At 37.8% G+C, this 23,081-nt stretch overlaps 1 protein-coding gene across 9 annotated transcripts in view; it reads right to left on the bottom strand.

The window, feature by feature from the left end:
- LOC134542000 (transmembrane protein 209) overlaps nucleotides 1–22,715 on the bottom strand; it is a 29,121-nt gene extending 6,406 nt beyond the window's left edge. Inside the window, exons 1-8 of one of the 9 annotated variants that reach the window (XM_063385789.1) lie at nucleotides 22,567–22,715; nucleotides 21,250–21,397; nucleotides 20,525–20,700; nucleotides 19,973–20,125; nucleotides 5,101–5,334; nucleotides 3,991–4,116; nucleotides 1,819–1,952; nucleotides 994–1,222 (exon numbers count right to left, since the gene is read on the bottom strand). In XM_063385789.1, the coding sequence (XP_063241859.1) occupies nucleotides 994–1,222; nucleotides 1,819–1,952; nucleotides 3,991–4,116; nucleotides 5,101–5,334; nucleotides 19,973–20,125; nucleotides 20,525–20,700; nucleotides 21,250–21,397; nucleotides 22,567–22,630 (1,264 nt within the window). In that variant the 5' untranslated portion in view covers nucleotides 22,631–22,715. Of the gene's footprint in view, nucleotides 1–993; nucleotides 1,223–1,818; nucleotides 1,953–3,990; nucleotides 4,117–5,100; nucleotides 5,335–19,972; nucleotides 20,126–20,524; nucleotides 20,701–21,249; nucleotides 21,398–21,472; nucleotides 21,741–21,889 lie in introns of those variants that run through there. The other 8 variants (XM_063385780.1, XM_063385783.1, XM_063385788.1 and 5 more) reach the window with 8 other exon arrangements.
- Nucleotides 22,716–23,081: the final 366 nt, after the last annotated feature.

The following is a 23,081-nucleotide window of genomic DNA, read 5'->3' as shown; positions in this document are numbered from 1 at the left end:
TCCACTGAAAATCATGTTGAAATGCAAATTAAAGTACAGATGGAATTATTAAAAAAAAATCATGTAAAATATCAGAAAACCAGTCAAAGAATAGATATGGCTATACAATAGTACAATAACACTATTTTCCGTATATTTTATGAATAAACCAGAGGTCGGTAAGTATGCATTATACCTTTGATCATTACGCTGTCTATGTAAGAAGTAAGAACTCAGGAAAAAAAGTTAAAAGGATCATTTAAAACAGAAAAAATGCTAAAGTAAAACAAGTGAAAAATTAAGCACTGCTATTTTATTTTCTTACGTATTTATGAACTATGAACATGACAAAGGTCGAACCTTAGATACCTATTTATGATCCTGAATTTTGAGGTAAGGTGCTTTGATTTCTGAACCAACAATTTTTTTAGGTTAATTTGACGTTTAAAGCAAAGACCGCACACATCTTAATTGTGTGCTGGTTCCCCGAAGTAGCATTAATAATGGTTGAACTTGTACACCAAGCCTCCAGTAACAAGAGTAACAATTTTTAACTAAATAACATTATAAAAACTTGAAAATCAACTTCAGTATCTCGTTTCTTCTCACATAGTTATGTTTTCTTTCTACTTATATCTCCAAAGATCAATATTTTGCATATTTTATATGCAAAATATTTTCAAAAAAAAATCCAAACTCTAAGCTGAAAATATCACTACTTTGCACCATAAAATAAAAACACAATTTTATGTCTCTACTAATGGTTTAAATTTAGTTCTGTAAAATAAAAAAAGTAACCTTATTCAAATTCAAGGGCTTCATTTTTTTTGTCACATATTTCATAGTGAATGAATAATTAAAAAAAAAAAAAGAAAAAAAAAGGAATAGCGAATGCAATAAAATATCAATTTGGATGAACAGAAATTCCGTTAATATAGCAAACAGCAGAATCAAGGTGTACAAAACTAAAATTTTGACATGGGAAAATGAACTGCAAATGTGATGAGAGATTACCCTTGATGCGACTAACGAGGTACTCCTGGTTCGCAGTTATCTCGAGGAAGGGAATGATCCTCGCCAAGGTGGGCATGTTCAGGACGACCTGCGGTGCACGGGCTGTCTTCTTGAGGCGCTCCAGCCCCACACCGCCCACCCGCACATCCGACAGCCCGTGGCGCTGCAAGGCCTCGTCTATCAGCTGGATCTCTCGCACCATTCGTGACAGTATCGTCTGCGACAACCACTGCAACCACCACCAAGGCAATCTCGTGCGACTGACTACTGCACATTGTGTACATCAATTCTTCACTAGACTTATCATTTAAAGTTATAAACTTATAAGAAAATTTTTTTTCCAGATTTTTCAACAAGGCTTAAAGGTTCTCTCAACACCAAAGGAACAAAAATAAACCAGGAAGAACAGATCAAAAGTACAACACACACAAATAAAGCAATAAAGAGCTAGGAAGCACTTTATCTAATGACAATAACCTTGTTTTTCACAAGACCTTAAATCTGATTTTTTTTAAAAAAAAAAAAAAAAAAGCCTGTAGGAACCTGAAAATAAAAATAAAAACAATAACTGGGTAAGTACTACAACAAATTTTTAACTTTATGACTAGTTTTGAGTAACTTTACAAACAGGAAAGTTGATGTCACTGCTTACCAAGTATTAAGAATTATAAAAAAGGAAATTATTAAAAGTATTTTAATAATATATATACAAATTTATGAAATTTAATACCACTCAAAAAGTCCGCAAGTTTAAGTGTTTAATGTAAAAATAAATTAATGACCTGAAACGAGACCTTGAAGCTTTGTGAAAAGACTGGTACAAACCATGCGCAAATTTGCATTCCACTGAGTGAGCACGGATGGGTTGACTCTGGCTCTGCGCCACACCTCCTGCTTGGGGACCAGACCAGACTGCGACCCAGCGTCGTCCGAGCCGGCCGGGGAGCTGGTCGTTTCCGCTGCAACCAAACAAGCAAGAAGCCCGGCTGGTTCCCCACATCACATGCCACATGATCACTGATGCTTGCAGACAAGCGAACTCTCGTGCATGAGTGTGCAATGCTTGTGAACAAGAAGAGAGGAATTTTTAGCACATTCAGAGAAGAAACTTAGGATACCACAAGTCTTGATTAGTTTCTTTTGATATATGATATACTATATATAGTGGTTAGGTATTCATCTGAGTAAGAAAAACCATAGACTGTGCGTGAGTCGAGACACTTGCCTGCCACCGAGGTCGCAGTGCACTGTGCACTCTAGTTTGTCCCGACGCACAAGACGGTGAATGGGTACAAAAAAGCACAACAACAAGGAGGTACCTTAAAGGAGCCAGCACCAAAACAAGTAGGCCCCAAAAATTTGCGTAATTTAATCAAAATAGTAGCCGTGGACATTTGAGCTTTGTGTGATGCATAGTTTCCTTTCCCACATACCTTGCACAATAAGGAATTATCCTTCCATGCCTTTCCATCCCCACAAAATACCATTTGTATGCTAATGCTGTAAGCAGTGAGAGATGAAAATCAACTGTAATTACGGTGTACCAAACAAATGTACAAGTGTGTGTTCTGTTCACTTTCACGGTTACAATTTTCAACTGTCGTTTCGGTACTCTTTTTTCCCTTAAAAATATGCACACCGACCACGTTAAGTCACTGCTATTCCCATTAAATAGGTTAATAAGTGCTTTTTTGTTTTAACACTAAAAGGAAATGGTAAAAAATTTACTATTTTGTGTGTAACAGCTATAAATTATTAATACTATTTTTTTTCAATTCTTTGCAAATACAACACAACGCCTTGCCTTTGTTCACGGTAACTTTATTGTTCCACAAGCCTCTGTAACACAAAGTTATTTTTTTCAAAAGTGATTTTAGTTATTTTTTAAATTTAATATCTGGACAATTTTGACCCTTACTAACCAGCACAAAGAATTGGTATACTGTTTACAGAATACAGTAGAGAGTCTGGCATATTCAAGCAGGATTTTTATCGCCAAGTTTATTACAATAATAAAATTGTATTTGCACCTTATTTCACTTTTAAATTATTTTTTATAATTTTTTTTTTCTGCAGTCACATGAGGCCTTAACATCGCAGAGTTAAGTTCAAAATACATAATACAATTTGGATTTTTATGCTTTCTCTGTAATATTTTTAGGTTGGTTAAAACTTCCCGTCACAACAAAGGCAAATTTTTGGTAATAAAAGCTAAATATTCTTAAAACCTAAATACTGTTGAATCCTAGATGACATTTTTGGGTTGTTTCTTCCCGTTAATCTTACTAATATTTTTTTTGTTTCTGCAATGAAATCCAAAAATCTACACACTCACTGACTGATCAATGTATATGTAAACACAAAAAAGTTAAATAACCAGTATTGTAGGTCATAGAACAGCACTAAGAATGGCTGTTTCACAGCCTTTGTCTAATGAATAATTAGTAGTGCAAGTGTTCTGCCTGTAGAATGCCATAGTGAAGGATGGGTACATATGCTGGTAATGTAATAAGTAATAAGAGATTTATCAAAACCATAGGCAACACCATAGCCAAACCATGATAAAATACCTAGTTACAATTGAATTATTACTGTATATTATTTTATTCTGATCCAATCATTCACTTTCCAAAACTCCATAAAATCTCAAGCTTTTTTTACTACGGCTTTTGTAGTCTTTAACCTTCTGCAAATTGAAATTCAAGTTATGTTCTAATTATATACTCATTTCTAGCGCATGCAGAAACAAGTTAAAGCACTAAGATCATAAATGGAAATTTTTAAGTTAATTTCATTGCCAGTGGGCTATCGCCCATCAGGAAAGATTGCGATTGGATTGGCTGCACATATTACCTTGCACAAGATACTGTACATGAAGAAAAAAACAGTGCATAATATTTTGTCTTTACTAATAGCATCCAAAATCATGCATGCCCATTCACATAGTCTTTGCAGTGGCATGTTTCCATAAATGGGCACAGAACTATGAATACATACTGTGAGACGATGGCGCCAACTGGTAGAGTGATCGACGCAACACTGGCGAGATATCGGGCATGGCGCGAATAGGAGAGTACGACCAAAACGAGCTCAGGAGATTAGACGGCTGATCCATTGTCACACCTACCACAAAATACAAACTGCATTCTAAAACTTATTTTTTTTGATGTAATCCCTTTTCTTGGAAAATTTTTACAAATGTAACAATAATCACCTTTCAATACCTACAACAATAACTTAGTTTTAATTTAATTAGTGTACTAGTATAAGCCAAAAATATCTGATTTCAGGAAGAGATTATTAAGAATTAAAATCATTGACCACTAACTGCAAAGATTTTAAAGTAATGAAGTCCAAACATATTATGTATTTCAAATACATATTTAAATTTCATTACTTTTAAATCCTAACAAGCAGTTGCCAATAAATGAAAACCTAAATAGTCTCTAGTCTGAAAAATACAGTATAGGCTATCTCATTCAGCATGTTCCATGTTCTGGATCACAACTGTTAATGATTTTGCTTGATTACAGAACATGACAAACATCAATATAGTTTAAATGGATGTGGGTGTGTGTTTGTAGAGAGAGAGACAGAAAGAGACACATACACACACACACTCAACTTATAAATACTTATATGGTTTAGAAGTTTAATTTAATATCAATGAAACAATAAGGATCAGGTTTAATTGTATAAGGAAACTATTAAATCTAAAAACCAATCACTTAATGACTGATCACACTATATATCTAATTATAAGAGAGTTAAATATCTACCATAAGTACATAATTTTATCAAGGATCTAAAGCAACATCAACAAACTAAATTTTGCGCCCTTCATTAACGATGTCCAAGACAGTGTATTCTACCTGTAGAGTTCTGTGGTGAAGCACGGGTACATCAGCTTGTACTTCCATAAAACAAAAAGAAATACACTACAATAAATGTAAAGGTAAGAGAATTAACTAAACTTATTGTATTTATCCTCTAAATGGTAAACAATTTTGCCCACCTGCAGATTCACCGACCTATACTTTAAGTTAGTTAATAATGTTGCAAGGGTTAAAAAAAACAACTTAAAAAACACAAATTAAAGTGACGTACCAACAGCAGCTTTCTTCTCATGTTCTTCAAACTCTTTCAAGTATGTCTTCAAAGAATGCTTGTCTTCAATGAACTCAACAGAAGAAATGCTGCGAGGAGACGACGACGGGCTCGTCGTAGCCAATGCTGGGCGACATCTCAGAGCATTTTGGGAAGTATCACACAGGCTTCCAGGAGTATACATCCATGATGAAGAGGACAAAGACAAATTTGGGCTCGAAAGTTCCGTCACACCTGTGCAAAAAAAAATTGTGTAATTTTGCTTACCATCTCTCATTCTGTGTAGAAGTGCAGATCTTCATACATGCTTTTATGTGCATGTTCATGATCAGCATTACTGTGTTTAAATTTTGCTTCCTACTACATGTTCCAACTTAGCTAAACACTTCACTGAACCTTACTTCAAGGCTACTTTAGAACAGTTGTGTATCCTTCAGGCACATGTATAACCAATCCCAAATGACTCATTTAAACATTAACTTACAACTTTCAAGTTACTGCACAAAAGAATTCTATAGTAGTTAAGTAAAACTGCAATGAGAATTAAAAGTGTCTGAAATCCACACTAAAAATATTTAACTATAATGTCTATAAGTTAATATCTAAATATAAATTTATATTTTTTTGTTTTATAAATATTTAATGTTAAAAGAATTATAGGTAAGTCTTTTTAAATTCCTCTTAGCGAATATAGATAAATCCACGATACATACGTAACAGGAATACATAGTGGAAAAAATTAGGGGAAACAGATTATCAATGGAACAATATAACTTATTGAAATTATTATGTATACGGTAAACCATTACTCAGCATTGGCCTAGACCAGGGGTTGGCAACCTGCGGCTCGCGAGCCACATGCGGCTCTTTGGATGTGAAGCTGTGGCTCTTTAGTTCCGTACCAGAAATACTGCATCGCCAGGTTATTTATACAGAAAATACTTTTTTTTTTATTACAAACCAGTAGTAAGCCCGGTTTTTTCCACGCTTGTTATATTTTACTAAACAATATTTCATCAAGCAGTTAAATTATCAATTTAAAGCTATCCATCTGCCCGAGGTTTTCGTTTTACTAGTACTTACGGGCCCACCCAACAGATAGCGCCACTTGACGCGCAAACATGTTTTCAGTTTCCAACATATCAGTCGCACTTCTATATCTCCCTCCTTGTTCTGTGGTCCGTCGGAAGCTCTCGAATGACGCCGTCGTCTGATGTTTCGATGTAGGATTTAATTCGGTTCGACGCAAGACAGTTTGGCGTCTTCACCAGTGCTTTGGCTGTGACGTATAGCTTGTTGTTTCAAGTAGAAGAGTTAGAAGCGAATTATCTTCTCAGGGGTATGTATGTACATATATTATAATAATAATAAAAAAACCGAAGTAAAGCTAGGTAACATAATAAGTATTATATTTTTAATATACATATTATACATATTTTTTTAATAAGATACCTAACTCCTTTTTTGAAGTCAATAAGAAGTGTCAAAAAAGAAACAAAGTACACTTTTTGATATTACCGCGAAAGTGTTTTTATTAAAATAGTAAATAATTGCAAAACTTGTCATCTGCTGTTTTGGATACCTAAATAATAATTTTAAAAATTATTTATTAGAGCTTCACCGCAAGCATGGCATCTACAAAAAAAAAAGAGAAGAACTGAAGAAGGGCATCGAGAATTCAATCGGGATTGGACGGAGTCGTTCGCTTTCATATGCAACTCAGATGGCCTTCCGACCTGTCTCATTTGCCACGAAAAACTCGCACACAATAAGAAATTAAATTTAGAGAGACACTTCACTACAAAACATACTCAGTTTGCTAGTAAATATCCAGACGGTGAAGAACGAAAAAAAGCTGTCGACGAGCTCCAAAAACAAAAAAACAGCAATCAAGTTCCATGTTAAGTAACTGGACGCAATCTACAAGTAATGTTAATCTGGCAAGCTTCGCGGCATCACTAGAAATCGCAAAAAAAGGCAAACTATTCACAGATTGTGAGTATGTCAAAGACTGCTTCATACGTGCATCTGAAGAACTGTTTCGTGATTTCAAAAACAAACCAGAAATCTTGAAAAAAATCAAAGATTTGCCACTATCCGCTAAAACAGTACAAGACAGAAAGGCAAAAATGTCTTCAAATGTAACATATTTGCAGGTGGAAGACATTCAACTGGCTTCTGCCTTATCACTTGCTATAGATGAGTCTTGCGACATAAAAGACACGGCACAAGTTGCCTTTTTGTTATGTATATGTCTTCCCAAGGTCCAAAAGAAGAACTTCTAGGATTTCTACCACTCTCGGGACAAACTAGAGGGGAAGATATAGCGAATGCCGTGCAAAAATGCCTCGAGATAATAAGAACGATTTAAATAAAATCGTTTCAATAGCAACTGATGGAGCCAGAAGTATGACAGGGAAAAATAAAGGGACAGCAACGATTCTTCAGAGTAAAATAAACCACGAAATTCTTACGTTTCACTGCATAATACACCAAGAAGCACTTTGTGCGCAAACATTTCTGGCCGAAATAGTTGAGGTCATGAATTTGGTAATCACGATTGTTAACAGCATCTTGTCAAAAGCACTCTACCATCGTCAGTTTAAAGAATTCTTAAACGAAATGGAGACTCAGTATTCAGACCTCCTTCTTCAAATTAAAGTGCAATGGCTTTCTAAAGGTAAGGTGTTGAAACGTTTTGCTTTGTGCTTGAATGAAATAAATACATTCCTCAATGAAAAAGGCATTAATCACCCTAATTAGAGGACGGCAAATGGTTGCAAAAATTTTACTTTATGCTGGATATCACAGCGAAATTAAATGAGCTGAATCTAAAACTGCAAGGAAAGGGAAACCCAGCCTATGTTTTGGTAGAAGAATTGGTTAGTTTCGAAGAAAAATTAATTATTTTTGCAGAAGATATTCAGAGCGGTAAATTACTTCATTTTAAATTTCTAAAGCAATATCGTGATAAAACCAGTGCAACTGTTGACACGAAATACTTCAACACAGTTATAAAAAAAATTAAAGATCTATTTGCTGACAGATTTCAACAATTCAAAACAAAAAAAAACACTCTAGCATTCATAGTAAATCCTCTCAACACAAATGGTAACGAAATCCACATTGAGCCATTTTTAGTTGATACTGGATCTCTAGAAATGCAATTATTCGATTTAAAAAGTAAAGCTTTGTGGAGTGGAAAATTTACATAGTTGAAAAGCAAGTTGGAAGAGTTGGAGGTTCAGAAATGTATGTACCTAATGCAACAAAAGTGGACAGCTTTAAAAGAAATGCCGCGAGTTGAGGCACTTATATTCGACGCATGGAATAGTCTTCCTGATTGCTACAGTGAGGTGAAGAAGTTGGCATTTGGAGTGCTGACTATCTTCGGATCGACAAGCGTTCTCTTGCATGAATATAATTAAATGTAAAGTAAGAAGTCAACTAACAAATGAAAGTTTAGAGTCGTGTTTGAAACTTAAAACCACAAGTTATGAGCCAAATTTACATCCACTCTTTCTAAAACCATGCAAAGCCAACGCTCCCATTGAATGTGTTTGCGCAATTAATTGTTTTTGAAGTACAAGTTAGTGCTGTAAGTGTTTGATTGTTTTAATTTTTTACATATTATATAATAAGTTATTATCTAATAAGACCATATATTATCTAATTTGTTGTGAAAGAACACTACTTATATATGAATAAATATTTATTATGAATAAATAGATTAGTTTTCTTATCAAAAAACTTTATTTATGCAAGTACTATTTATTGTTGGCAAGAAAAATTTTTGTGGCTCTTTAAAAACTTTGAAACTTTGTAAATTGTAATTTTTGGCTCTTCCGACTCAAAAGGTTGCCGACCCCTGGCCTAGACAGATTCAGGGGCACAGTATAAAACTGAAACCTGATTGGTGGGATCGAATTGGAACGAGAGTTGAATGTCTTACCACTGCGCCACCTTGTGCCATCAGAAACATTTAGGACGGGGATTAGGCTGGGTGCATAACTGAAACAATAATGAATAAAGATGTGCATATATAGACTTATGTACAGTAGGTCGTGTGCACAAGATTTGACTGCCATGTTTTTGAACCTACTGATTCACAATAGCGCATAGGATGGTCGTGTGCATGGGAGACAGGACGCGCGCATAGGAGAGAAATGAATATATTTTATTTCTGTTACGGACGCATGGCATAACAACCGAGTGTAGAGTAGGAAGGCCATTTTTACAGGACTAGAGAACTGTTTATATTTATCAATCATATTGTGGCAAGAAATCAAAGATATATTACAATGTTCAGATGTAATTCCTCCTTTGAAAATAAATGAATGTTATTATTATAAGTCACTAGAAAAAATTGTAAAAAAAAATGTGTCATGGTTAGAATGGTTAACTAAAAATTTTATATAACCCTTATTTATTTATATGTTGAATAACTATGCCCACAAATAGCTGGTCAGATGTAACGGGATAATCATTTGGTAGTTAATATATGTAGTTACTTACTACCACTGCTAATAGATGTTGGATACATCGCAAAATTTCATTGGCTGAAATTAACAGTACGATTTCAATTGTGAACCAACTTCACACAGGTTGAGTGCACAGTTCTGTGAACTGCCTACTATGCAATTGCTTACGTTTCTTAATTGTGAACCCAGCCTTAAAAGTTGCTTCTACTAATACTCTTTCTTCTGTACAGTGCACGTTAATACTGTGCTACGGAAACACAACAAAATAAAGAAATAAACTACCTGAATTCAATGGCGTTGTTATAATTTCCTCAATTATTATTTAATTTGCGATTATATCTTGTTATGTCTATAAAAGTGTACAAAATGTATTTCAGGACAGTTTAGCTATCATAAAGTTTCACTTGAGACACCAATATTCTTGGTAAGTCTCCCCACGTTTACAAAAGTGAAGATAATGACAATGAGTTAATGGCGGGTCTGCCATCTAGATAAAATCACCGAAAAAGTGAGCTCTGTGCAATCACAGAAGTTTGGGCAACAGATAAGTCACGGATAGCACACAAAAATAAGTTTCCTAAAAATAATGGACTGGCCGTGTTCCATCTATAAGTTAGGGAGCGATTTTGTGTACTAGAAGTACGGTTAGGGTACAGGTGTAGCATACTCAATACCTAAATCCTTAATTTTGAGTCTTGGAATACAGCCTAATAATTCAAGGACTTTTCCAGGCCTTAAGTAGCCCACCTAGCCATGGTTGTATTTGGGTTAATAAGGCGGGATGATAAGTGTGATGCTCACTGGTGATTCTAGTGCAGTATCTAGGCCAGAGACTGGCACGCATAGGACAACTACAAGATTTGAGTGGTAACCATAACATTACCTATATGGCCTAAAAATGAAGATGAAGGTGTAATGCAAGTCTCTTGAGTGCTTTCAAGACTCTCCAGCGAATGTTTCATGCCTAAATATTATTCTGAAAAAATGTGTTTAAACCATTTTCACTTTTCCAAAATAAGTTTTAAAAATGCAATACAGAAACAACACTACTCAGCCATCCTCAGCATATTCTTAAATACTTTTCATAAAAAGACCCATGCAGATATCTTGAGCAATCTTCAAATTGCAATTTTTTTTTCTGAAGCTTTGCACACTGTATGTGTGTCTTGATAGGTGGGGCCCTTAATCAAAACAAGAACCTTCCAAGACCTTGAAACCAAACACTTGGAAATTAATACCTAAATTTCACAGGCTGTAAACACCCTGTGAAATTAATACCTAAACTTCACAGGCTGTAAGGACCCTGTTGTAGGTATACACTGTCAAAGTTATGAAAGCTAAATGCACGAAGATGATTTATTAGATATTAAAAAATTATTGCCTTCCTTCAGCCCAGTATCTGTCAACCATTTCAAACGTGACACCTGGATAGGATTCACTTAACAAGAAAATCATTTCATTAATAAATTTAAATTGAACAAAATTAACAAACTATCAACAATCCTGAACAAGGCACCACCTAATATTGGTAAAATACAAACAGAGTTGCAAACAAAGTGGACATAGGGGGTAAATACCTACTTAAAAGTGTTCTCAAACAAATGGTGTATTTCAGCCAAATAAAGAACTACCGTATTTACTCGCGTATAGCGCGCCCTCGTGTATAGCGCGCATCACGATTTTTGCAACAAATTCCAAAGAAAAAAAAATTTTCCCTCACCCCCCCATAAATAAATTTTACTAACATTTTGTGGTACCTGTTCAGTAATTACTTATGAAACAAATGATTATTTAAATAGATGTGTGGTGATGTGTCAGGAAAATACTTAAATACTCTTCCACCTGAAAGCGAAACTTTTGTGGCATACTGTACCATCTGAAACAACACGAGCAAGCTAAACTCTGCTGTGTAGATGGAAAATAATGAAGCGCTGTATCGTCACAACTGGTACGAGGACTAGCGGGAGGGAGGGAGGAGGCAGGAACGGGACTATGACCATCAAGTAACATTGACAGTTGACAGGACTAAACACCATCACTCCCGTCATGTTACGTTGCTAAGCTGGTGCCGAGGACTAGATGACTCACAGGTAGCTGTTTGGACGAGTAAGCGGGTGACAACATTCTCTCTCTCTCTCTCTCTCTCTTTATTTTACTAGCTGCTGCGCTGGCTTTCCGTAGAGGGGGGAGATCTAAAAATAAACAAGAGACCGTGATGTGCGAGCTTGCGCGCACACGCACGCGTGTGAGTGTGCGCGCGTGTGTGTGTGTGTGCGAGAGACCAGTTTGTGAGTTTGTGAGTTTGTGAGTCTGTGTGTGTGTGTGTGTGTGAGTGTGAGTGTGTGTGTGTTTGAAAGAGGCCGCGTCGCTTGTGCGTATGTGTGGGGACTGGCCAGAAACGTCACCAATCACCCGGCAGTTAACCACTCCTCCTCCCCGCCTCCCCCCCCCTAACTTTTTTTTTTCCGTGTATAGCGCGCATCCTTGATTTTTCCTTCACTTGACGGGAAAAAAGGGCACGCTATACACGACGGTATTACAAATGTTGTAACGCCCCTCGTGCCTCAAAGTTGAATTATTTTAAATTAATTAAAAAGAGCCTTGGAAACTTGCTGGGTAAGAAAAATAAGAAAATTAAGTAATTGACCAGAGGTGGCACGAGGTGGAGAACAAGATAATTTGGATCTCCCTGACACAAGCAACTTGGGAGGAGTATGGATCTTTTAAGGGAAGAAGGTATATCATAAATAAATTAACACTACACAAGTAGCTTGGTCTATAGGTTCCCTGGTTTATTATTAAGGAATTTTGTGTTCGTATTATTCAAACCTGACAATAAAAATCTTAGTAAATAACAAAGTTAAAGGGGGCGCCCCAGGAGTAATTAAAACAGTACATGTTACACCTTAGCAAAAATTATTACATAATTAAAATTTAAAAATTGCACCAAATTTGAATGTCCCAACAATTACATCGCTGATTAGTTTTATTGATTCTACATATTCTTGAGGAAAGCACTGTTCGCTGGTAGGCTATTCATTCGATTTATGTAGTTCGTAGCTAGAAAGTGGGGGGGGGGGGGGGATGTTGATTTCACATTACCACCCGGGTCTTCAACAAATAACGTCGGGTCGCGGAAACCTCTCTTCTAACGTGACCCGCAGTGGAGGTGCAGGACCACGAGCTGGGAGCGATTTCTCTCTCCAGCACTTCGACCCTGTCTGAAACCCAAATCAAATTCAAAACGAATTAGACTTGCTTCCAGACAGTCCTATACCGTCGGCGCAAAAGGCCAACAAACGGGAATGAAGGGGGGGGGGGGGGGGAAAGAAAAAAAATTACTCACCAACCAGGGTGTAGAGTTCGGAGCTCACTAGGTGTCTCGCGCCGACATCAGGATGCCGCGGACCGAGAAATCAGGATGCGCGGACGAAACCGGAATTTTTAGAATTAAATAAGAAATAAAAATTTAACTATGCATGACTTTTCTAAAAACTACCTCTGCCTGGCTACTGTACCAACGGGATCACATCCCTTAAGCAAACTGACTACATTCTCGTGCACGCGAAAATCACCGTTCCCGCAAAAAGCCTCTTAGCGCAGAGGACGTAGATGAGACGAGGTCAGTAGCCGAGGTCAGAGGGCTGAGTCCCCGCAATCGGCCAAAACCCCTAATTAAATCGGGCGGTAAGGCCCCGGGTCAAAGGAGGGGGTAGGTTCGGTTCTAAGCCGAAAATTTCCGAAGGAGTCCGAGGTAGTCGTGGCAACAACACGACATGCGCGCTCTCTACCGGACCAAAACGAAAACAAAGAACAATCGACTTCTCCGGGCCGCGAGAGGAAAGCATAGTGCCTTATGGCACCGCGACGCTGCCTTCTAGCGGCGTAAGGGGGAACTACTTGAGGTGGTGAGCAGACTTGCCACCAGGTGTCATGAGGGTAAGCTCTGCACGCTGGCGACCAGGTCCGCGGTTATTTTTTTTTGCCGCTAGATGTCAGGGATGTGTCTGTCGGACCCGGGAGAAGGTTTTTGCATCAGGTCATCGTCCCGTCCGGTCACTGCTCTTAGCTTAATTTCTCAGAACTAAAGTGAGGAGGAGAGAGAGGAAGGGGGGGCAGAAATAGCCACTAAGGTGGGAACGCAGCTCCACTGGAGACTGCTTCGTGACGAGACATGCTTTTCTCAGCAGGCCTCTACAAGGTAGCAGCTTGCAGCCCAGGAGCTGCTCAAAGCAGTTTTGGTCATGCAGGGAATTAAAATTACAAACTCGGGGCGTGACTGCAGGCGAGAGAAATTTCAACCGGGCTGACCATGTCCACATTAGACAGCAAAATATCAGATTGGCCCCCTAGGAAGGGGCTTCGGTCCACTGGCACCAAGTTTAAATCGGTGGCGTACACCGGCCTAACAAAAAGTAAATCACCCCCATTAACCACCAGATAAATTAAAAAAATGGAAACCCAAAAAAAATTTAAAATTATAGAATAAATTAAAAAAAGTGACGAAATGCCTAATTTCCGGCACATACTCCCCCGCTTGAATGCGGAGCATATAGGGAAGAAAAAAAAACAACACTTACACTGCTCAGTAAAACTAGTACCAGGTTCGCCTGTATTCTACTACTTATAAAAAAAATTATTACGGTCAATGCGAAGGTATATTATAATTAATTTAATTACCCTTAACGGTGAATGATGTCATGAGGAAAGTTGATCTCAGATGTTGGGAATGGTGTCACATGACAAATACTCTAAACATGGGCGCTGTGAGGCGGGCCTAAAACACTGGGCCGGAACCGGAACTTGGTCCGTCGGGTGCCAGGTAAGAAAGGTGGGGATTTGTGTACCCCTGAAAATAATGAAAGTGGGAATGTAAACCCCTGTACAATAGTCTTTCCATAAGAAGCCGAAGGCATTGGGACTCAGCCCTGCACAGTCAGGCGATGGAGAAGACAGTCGAATTTGCTGCTTGCTCGAAGGCGAAACAGAGCCTCAGTCCCAGAGTGACACATGGCCTAAGGGTGGTATTCCCTTGGCAGAATTTTAAATGATTGGGGATGAAAACCCCAAAAGATCAACGATCCGTAGAAATGAATGAATTTAAAAATATTAAATATTCAATAAATTAGTAAATTTCAGCGCATACCACTCTGATGTTTATTATTATTAACTAATATTTATTATTTAATAGTATTCTGCAAACAAAACGATAAATTAACGACTCTTCGCACTCAAATTTAAATTATTTAAAGAAATGTAAAATTCAATAAACCAACAATTATAAATCAAAAAGGGATAAATTATAATGGAGCGATTCGATCTTCCATGACTGCTGATAGGTTTCGCACTGCCTGAGAGGGGGTTTGAACATAGGCCGTCCAAAGATGAGTGGTGGGAATGGAACCCAAAGAACACTCGAAAATGGTCATGAGATTTTTCACTCAGAGGACCGGTCATGGCTCGTTGGCTCAGAGGACCCTAACTTTTGCGCCGCTCGTTGGCTAGCTTGACCTAGCTCCTATTTTAGAAAAACACATAAATGAAACCAGTTTGCCGTCTGGAAGTCACGTAGCTCTTACCTAAATAAAGCATCTCATCGATAATGATGTAAAAGAAAAACAACTTTGGGGTAGAATGCAAAAGAAAAAAGAAAAATGGCTAGATGTGACAGCTTCAGTGCTCAGACTCTATGTACGTCACTGTACATCACATTTACGTACAAGGAAAATAAAGAAATCAGCATGTAAAAGTATTAACGCAACATCAGTCAAAAAAAAACACTACAAACATTATTCTTGCTTACTTTACGAATTATGGTTATTAAAAAAAAGGAACGTAATCATAAATTAAATATATTAAATCGTCGAACAAGATTAATGAAGATTCAAAAAATATCAGAGAGGTATTTCTGAGTAAAAAAAAATATTAAAACTATTTACGTCAATTAGCTTGTTAAGGACTGAACTTACGTATGTAAAAATTAAAAATTAAATTATTTTAAATTGCCTATAGTGTGCTAGCCTAGAAACGGGATGCTCAAACATACCCAAATTAATTTAGGGGACCTCTCGTTGGAGGTTGAAAAGGATTTCACCACTCTCGGTGATTAGTATAAATATAAAATGAGGCTAGTCACCTCGTAGGTGCTTACTTTCGGTGAAAAACGTTTTTTTTTTATACGCTTGATTATATTATTATTATTATTTGTATAGTTAATATTGTTATAAGTTACATACATAAAATTATTATGTTATATTTTAAGTTCCCCTAGATTAAGAAAATACTTCGCTGCTAGATTTAGTGCAGTATAGATTAAATATAGTGCCTGGTTTGGTGACATGAAAATAATAAACTATTAGGACATACAAAGCATGGGTAGTTTGTTTACAAAATACGTGGCACGTGGGTGGAGCACACAGGAGAGGAGAGTGGGTTCCGCGCAGTTGGCGGCCCTGTCATGAGGTGACGAGATAACATGGCGGCGCGCGCGCAAGCGCAGAGAGACAAAAATACAAACAAACACGACAGTCCGAAAGGACATTATAGTAATTTATTTTTATTGGGAAATATCAGTAAACAAAATACTGGCCGAACACTCAACGTGCTCTGTTTATTATTATTATTATGACGGCCGAAAGACGTATAAGTTGGTACGTCTGGTTACGTCCCGCGGAGGTGAGAGACCTCCGGGACTTGCTGGGGAGGGGGGAGAGTGAGTCCGCACGAACGTGCCGACACGTACGGGATTAGATAACACCGGCCGTCGGGCGCGGTGAGGAGGGTTGGAGGGGCGGGTAACGCCAGCTGAGCCGAGTGATAAGCCACGTCTCGCTGCCGCCCTGCTAGCGGGCCTCACGCCGCGGCTTCTTGCGCCGCGCGCAGACTAAGTCCACACGGGACTTTAAAACTCAATATAAATTTAAAACAGAAACGCAATATAACTACCGGGTGTACCAGCGATCAGTTCACAATGTTATTATTACAATTTGCTATCACAAAATTTAATTATTTAATTTTTTTATTATTATTATTATTATTTTTTGGTATGCCTACTCGATTTAGGTATGCCTATAGACCAAACCATGCTCTGCTACCAATTGCTACGCCCCTCGTGCCTCAAAGTTGAATTATTTTAAATTAATTAAAAAGAGCCTTGGAAACTTGCTGGGTAAGAAAAATAAGAAAATTAAGTAATTGACCAGAGGTGGCACGAGGTGGAGAACAAGATAATTTGGATCTCCCTGACACAAGCAACTTGGGAGGAGTATGGATCTTTTAAGGGAAGAAGGTATATCATAAATAAATTAACACTACACAAGTAGCTTGGTCTATAGGTTCCCTGGTTTATTATTAAGGAATTTTGTGTTCGTATTATTCAAACCTGACAATAAAAATCTTAGTAAATAACAAAGTTAAAGGGGGCGCCCCAGGAGTAATTAAAACAGTACATGTTACACCTTAGCAAAAATTATTACATAATTAAAATTTAAAAATTGCACCAAATTTGAATGTCCCAACAATTACATCGCTGATTAGTTTTATTGATTCTACATATTCTTGAGGAAAGCACTGTTCGCTGGTAGGCTATTCATTCGATTTATGTAGTTCGTAGCTAGAAAGTGGGGGGGGGGGGGGGGGGATGTTGATTTCACATTACCACCCGGGTCTTCAACAAATAACGTCGGGTCGCGGAAACCTCTCTTCTAACGTGACCCGCAGTGGAGGTGCAGGACCACGAGCTGGGAGCGATTTCTCTCTCCAGCACTTCGACCCTGTCTGAAACCCAAATCAAATTCAAAACGAATTAGACTTGCTTCCAGACAGTCCTATACCGTCGGCGCAAAAGGCCAACAAACGGGAATGAAGGGGGGGGGGGGGGGGGAAAGAAAAAAAATTACTCACCAACCAGGGTGTAGAGTTCGGAGCTCACTAGGTGTCTCGCGCCGACATCAGGATGCCGCGGACCGAGAAATCAGGATGCGCGGACGAAACCGGAATTTTTAGAATTAAATAAGAAATAAAAATTTAACTATGCATGACTTTTCTAAAAACTACCTCTGCCTGGCTACTGTACCAACGGGATCACATCCCTTAAGCAAACTGACTACATTCTCGTGCACGCGAAAATCACCGTTCCCGCAAAAAGCCTCTTAGCGCAGAGGACGTAGATGAGACGAGGTCAGTAGCCGAGGTCAGAGGGCTGAGTCCCCGCAATCGGCCAAAACCCCTAATTAAATCGGGCGGTAAGGCCCCGGGTCAAAGGAGGGGGTAGGTTCGGTTCTAAGCCGAAAATTTCCGAAGGAGTCCGAGGTAGTCGTGGCAACAACACGACATGCGCGCTCTCTACCGGACCAAAACGAAAACAAAGAACAATCGACTTCTCCGGGCCGCGAGAGGAAAGCATAGTGCCTTATGGCACCGCGACGCTGCCTTCTAGCGGCGTAAGGGGGAACTACTTGAGGTGGTGAGCAGACTTGCCACCAGGTGTCATGAGGGTAAGCTCTGCACGCTGGCGACCAGGTCCGCGGTTATTTTTTTTTGCCGCTAGATGTCAGGGATGTGTCTGTCGGACCCGGGAGAAGGTTTTTGCATCAGGTCATCGTCCCGTCCGGTCACTGCTCTTAGCTTAATTTCTCAGAACTAAAGTGAGGAGGAGAGAGAGGAAGGGGGGGCAGAAATAGCCACTAAGGTGGGAACGCAGCTCCACTGGAGACTGCTTCGTGACGAGACATGCTTTTCTCAGCAGGCCTCTACAAGGTAGCAGCTTGCAGCCCAGGAGCTGCTCAAAGCAGTTTTGGTCATGCAGGGAATTAAAATTACAAACTCGGGGCGTGACTGCAGGCGAGAGAAATTTCAACCGGGCTGACCATGTCCACATTAGACAGCAAAATATCAGATTGGCCCCCTGGGAAGGGGCTTCGGTCCACTGGCACCAAGTTTAAATCGGTGGCGTACACCGGCCTAACAAAAAGTAAATCACCCCCATTAACCACCAGATAAATTAAAAAAATGGAAACCCAAAAAAAATTTAAAATTATAGAATAAATTAAAAAAAGTGACGAAATGCCTAATTTCCGGCACAATGTGGTAAACAAGCCATGGCTTAGACTTGGTTTCATACTGGCAGTTCAACGTAAATGCTAACTTAATAACAATTTGAGTAAAAGACCTGCAAGTGTAAAACAAGATGCCAAAATATAGTTAAAGCCAACACCATGCAGTCTCCAATTAACTTGGAAAACAATTAATCAAACTCCACTCTGAAATATCCAAAAATCGAGGTTAACTTAAAAAGGATAACGTAGCAGTGCATGTCTTAAACACAAATGTGAAATTTAAATGTTCTTAAGTTACTACTTGATAAATATGTAGTTTAGCGGTATTTGTGGAAAAAAAATTGTTAAAAATCCGAAAATACTTATATTATATGTTCTTTAACTTCCTCTTTTCATTAAACCCGGCGGAGATAAGAAATTCCAAATACTTTAGGAGATATCAAATTTTTTCATTTTTATATTTGAGCTATATTTGTTAAAAAAAAAAATTAAATTCCGAAAATACTTTTATTCTATGCTCTTTAACTTCCTCTTTTCATTAAACCTGGTGGAGATAAGAAATTCCAAATACTTTAGGAGATATAGAATTTTTTAATTTCCATCACAATACCTGTGCATTCATGTGGCTTTCAACATTGTTTCTTGTTTAGGAGTACCTATGAATTTTTTTTTCCGCGACGTAGGCAAACGTGTACATCATTTTCTACTAATGGCAAAGGAATTGTACCCGCCTCTAACTTAGGTGAATTTTTAACGTTTCAAATTTTAATGTTTTATTTGTTAATTGGATATTGTTGCGCAAGTAATAAGTAAAAAAAAAATATTACGAGTTGATACTGTTCATACTTTGTCCCGGTTTGTTAGGTCAGGTCAGTTACATTATAAATACTTTAAAACTAAAGAACCATTAAAGTTATTTCACATTATTTTTAATGTCAGCTTAGTTTGAAAGTATTTAAAATCGACCATTTTAATTACTTAGGCATTCACGAACACATTGCAAAAAAAAAATTGCTTAGGTCGAATGATTGCACAGGTCTTGAATAGCAAAATAAGAACGGCGATATCTACTAAAGTATTTGGAATTTCTTATCTCCGCCGGGTTTAATCAAAAGAGGAAGTTAAAGAGCATAGAATAAAAGTATTTTCTGATTTTTAACAATATTTTTCAGAAATACCGCTAAACTACATATTTACCTACTACTTTACACTATATCTAGTAACTTATTGCAAAATTCTTTTTACTTAAAAATTTTAAAATGGTAGAAAAAACTAAGTTGGACTAAAAACAGGAGTAGATGGTGGCACCCGCCACAATATTAATAAACAACATACCATAGCCCAAAGAGGTCTCACAGCTGCTTGGAGACGGGGCTGTAAACATTGAGGACGACCTCCAACTGCACGCTGAGAGATTCAGCGGTGACAAGTCAGGGTACGAGCAACTTGGCTTCTCGGCTGGAGTGGACGTCACTTTTAAATACGAATCTGTAAAATATTCACAAAACATGAAACATTTTCCAAGTCCCTCTGTGAGCATGTCTTAACACACACACAAACAAAAAATTTAAACAACAATCTCTTGGAATTCTTATACAAATCATGCAAGTTCAAAGGTGACAAAACATTACACTGATAGCTTCAAAGACATTACTCCAACCAGTTACAAAAAAAATATATATATATATATATTTTTTTTTTTATTTAGTCTCAGGTTTTCCTATTTCTTATACAAATTCAGAAACAGGCAGTGGAACACATAAAACATTTTAACTTTCTTAAATGACTGCACATAAAATATGAAATGTAAAACCACAAAAATGTTTAGGTTTTTATTCTATTTTTTATTCTTCAGGAAATTATAAAAACAGTTATTCAATTTCTTACCCAAGTCTCTGATGCCAATCAGTTTTTTCTGGGCTGGTGTCATAAATACTGGTTTCAGTTTTATTTTACATTCAAGATACTGAATGGTATGGTACAACGCATTAAGCCCAAATATTATAGCCAATACGACTTCTCCAAAGCGCACTGAATTAGTATAGTATGGACAGAAGTGCAGTCTGAAACAGAAATATTAAATTTGTTGAACGTGAAGGTTATTTGATAAGTTTTGTATCAGTTGTGTATTTTAAAGTGTGATATTCTGTGTTATGAATATAACAGAACAGAATCCACCAAATTGAAATTATTGTATATTTTCCAGTTATTTGAAATAATTCTTTTTTTCCAATTACAATTCCATCCACCCATTAAAATATGCATCCAGCTAGTGTATATGAACACCCACTGATGATATTTTGCAAAACCATTTTCTACATAAAAGATCTACAAAAAATTTATTTTGCTAATTTTTATTAATTAATAATGACATTTATCTTGCCTTCACATAGGCATACTGTAACCCACATAAATTACCAATTAGGCTGGAACCGAACCCACATAACTTCTTTTGAACACATTAATGGACAAGTAATAGAGAAATAGAACATAACAAACATAACATATGTTGGCCTACAAGCACACACCAACATACCAAAAGTAATTAATAGCACACTAATTAAACAGCACAATAAAAGCAGCCATATAAATAGTTCATTATAAACACTTACGCATCATGTGCAAAAACACAAAAGAGAATAAGGTTGACGATAGCCCATACAAGATGTCGACGTTTTTTCCTCACGTTTCTGTTTACTTCCAATGTCCTGTCGAACACAGACTTGTCTGCCTCACTCGTACTCATTATGTTGGCCAATGCTGTAACAAAACAAAGGGGAAAAAATGCTTTTTACTAGCATTGATACTTGGTCACTAAAAATCACAAATACCTACTTATTATTTTAGAGTAACTCAGGCCTCTAATGTAACAATAAATATAACAACGCAGTGGTGATGCAGTCTGAAAACATCATGTACATAAAGGCTTCAGTTGAATGGCCAGCCAACATTTTAGAAATTACACATGTAACCTAAACAAATTAAATGTGGCATTTGCTCATAAATCATGAGCCAAAGAGCCCGTACTCAAAACCACATGAAGACAGCCACTAAACATCCTCTAACTAGGCAGAGTTTGCACTATTTTATTTACATTCCTGTGCCTGTACCATTTGTGTTAGAAAGCATGGATATAACTAGGCCTAATTTTATTTGTGTCTGTGTACATGTCTGTTTCCAATAAATGAAGTAACCACTTTGAAATTTTTTTTTTCCTTATGTTGTGTTCCTGTAAATAGTAGGTAGTTTAACCATCATCATCCTCAGCACTGCTCCCAGCAAGCAACCAGTCCCGCCTATATTCTTCCTCCGTCAAAATGTATTATTCTCCTCTTTCTGCACTTCCCCACCTTCTTGTTCTTCCTTGAAGTATTCTTCCTGTGTTCGTCTACTCCCATCATTTTCCTAGGCAGCCTCTCTCTTCCCATTCTCTGCACATGGCCATACCACCTCATTCTTGCTTTTTCCATCATGAAAGCCTAATCAACTTCCTCGAACAACTCAGATGCGTAATGGTGGTGTTATGGGGTGAATAAAAATACAAATTTTCAGGCCTAATGCCACAAATTGTGTCTTTGGGTGCTGATAACGTTTTGGAAATAAACCATATAAAGGCACATGTCAAAAATACTAACAGGAAAAATACAAAACTTTAATACTATTTCAAACTAGCAAATTTTGTTACTGTTTACAACTTATTCCCCAATTTTTTACACTTGTTACATAAGCAATATTCCAAATAAAAATGTAATTCTAAATTGCTGCTGAAACTTTTCACTTCAACATAGCAGAGCTGTGACACCAGAAGCTACCCCACTCTACAGTATGTCAAAAAAACTGTCACTTTACCAAAAAAGAAAGAGTATCATCTACAAAGTATGTACATATAAAACTACTTCAAAAACCCTTAAAAAAACCCATTTATTTACATTTCGATTTCAGAATAAGAACAATGGATGTGGAAGATGAGTTTAATGATGTGATGCCAAACATTAGTGCTCCTCGAATCCGCACAGACCGCTATGGCGCATCGCCGCCTCGCCCCGAGCGTGTGCGACGTGAACGCACCTGGGTGCAGGGTGGTGCAACGCCTCGAACGTAAGCCGCCCTGCCTAATCGACTGTCGCCCGCGCGAAAGTCGACCACAGGGGTACTGTTAGGTGACCTGATTACCTGGACTTTGAAATTAACATCCAGCACTCTAAAAAACAATATTAATTAAGTAATGACTATGCTTAAATATCATTTGTAATTCTGGACTTTAGCGCGATCAGGCGGCGTGCATGGCCCGGGATTACTTTTGCACACGACACGTTTTCGCGGGAGCGAGGCTGGGGAGTCGTGTGGACGTCACAGCCATCGCCAGTTAATCACCGCCCTCCAAGGAGACTAGTCGCGAGTCGCCCGCGGAGCCTCTCGACCTCCGCCCTTGCCATCTCTACCG

Source organism: Bacillus rossius (assembly GCF_032445375.1).
Source record: "Bacillus rossius redtenbacheri isolate Brsri chromosome 4 unlocalized genomic scaffold, Brsri_v3 Brsri_v3_scf4_2, whole genome shotgun sequence".
In the NCBI taxonomy this organism is placed as follows: domain Eukaryota; kingdom Metazoa; phylum Arthropoda; class Insecta; order Phasmatodea; family Bacillidae; genus Bacillus; species Bacillus rossius.
The sequence above is the reverse complement of the archived record's forward strand: the minus strand, read 5'-3'. Positions and strand labels throughout refer to the sequence as shown.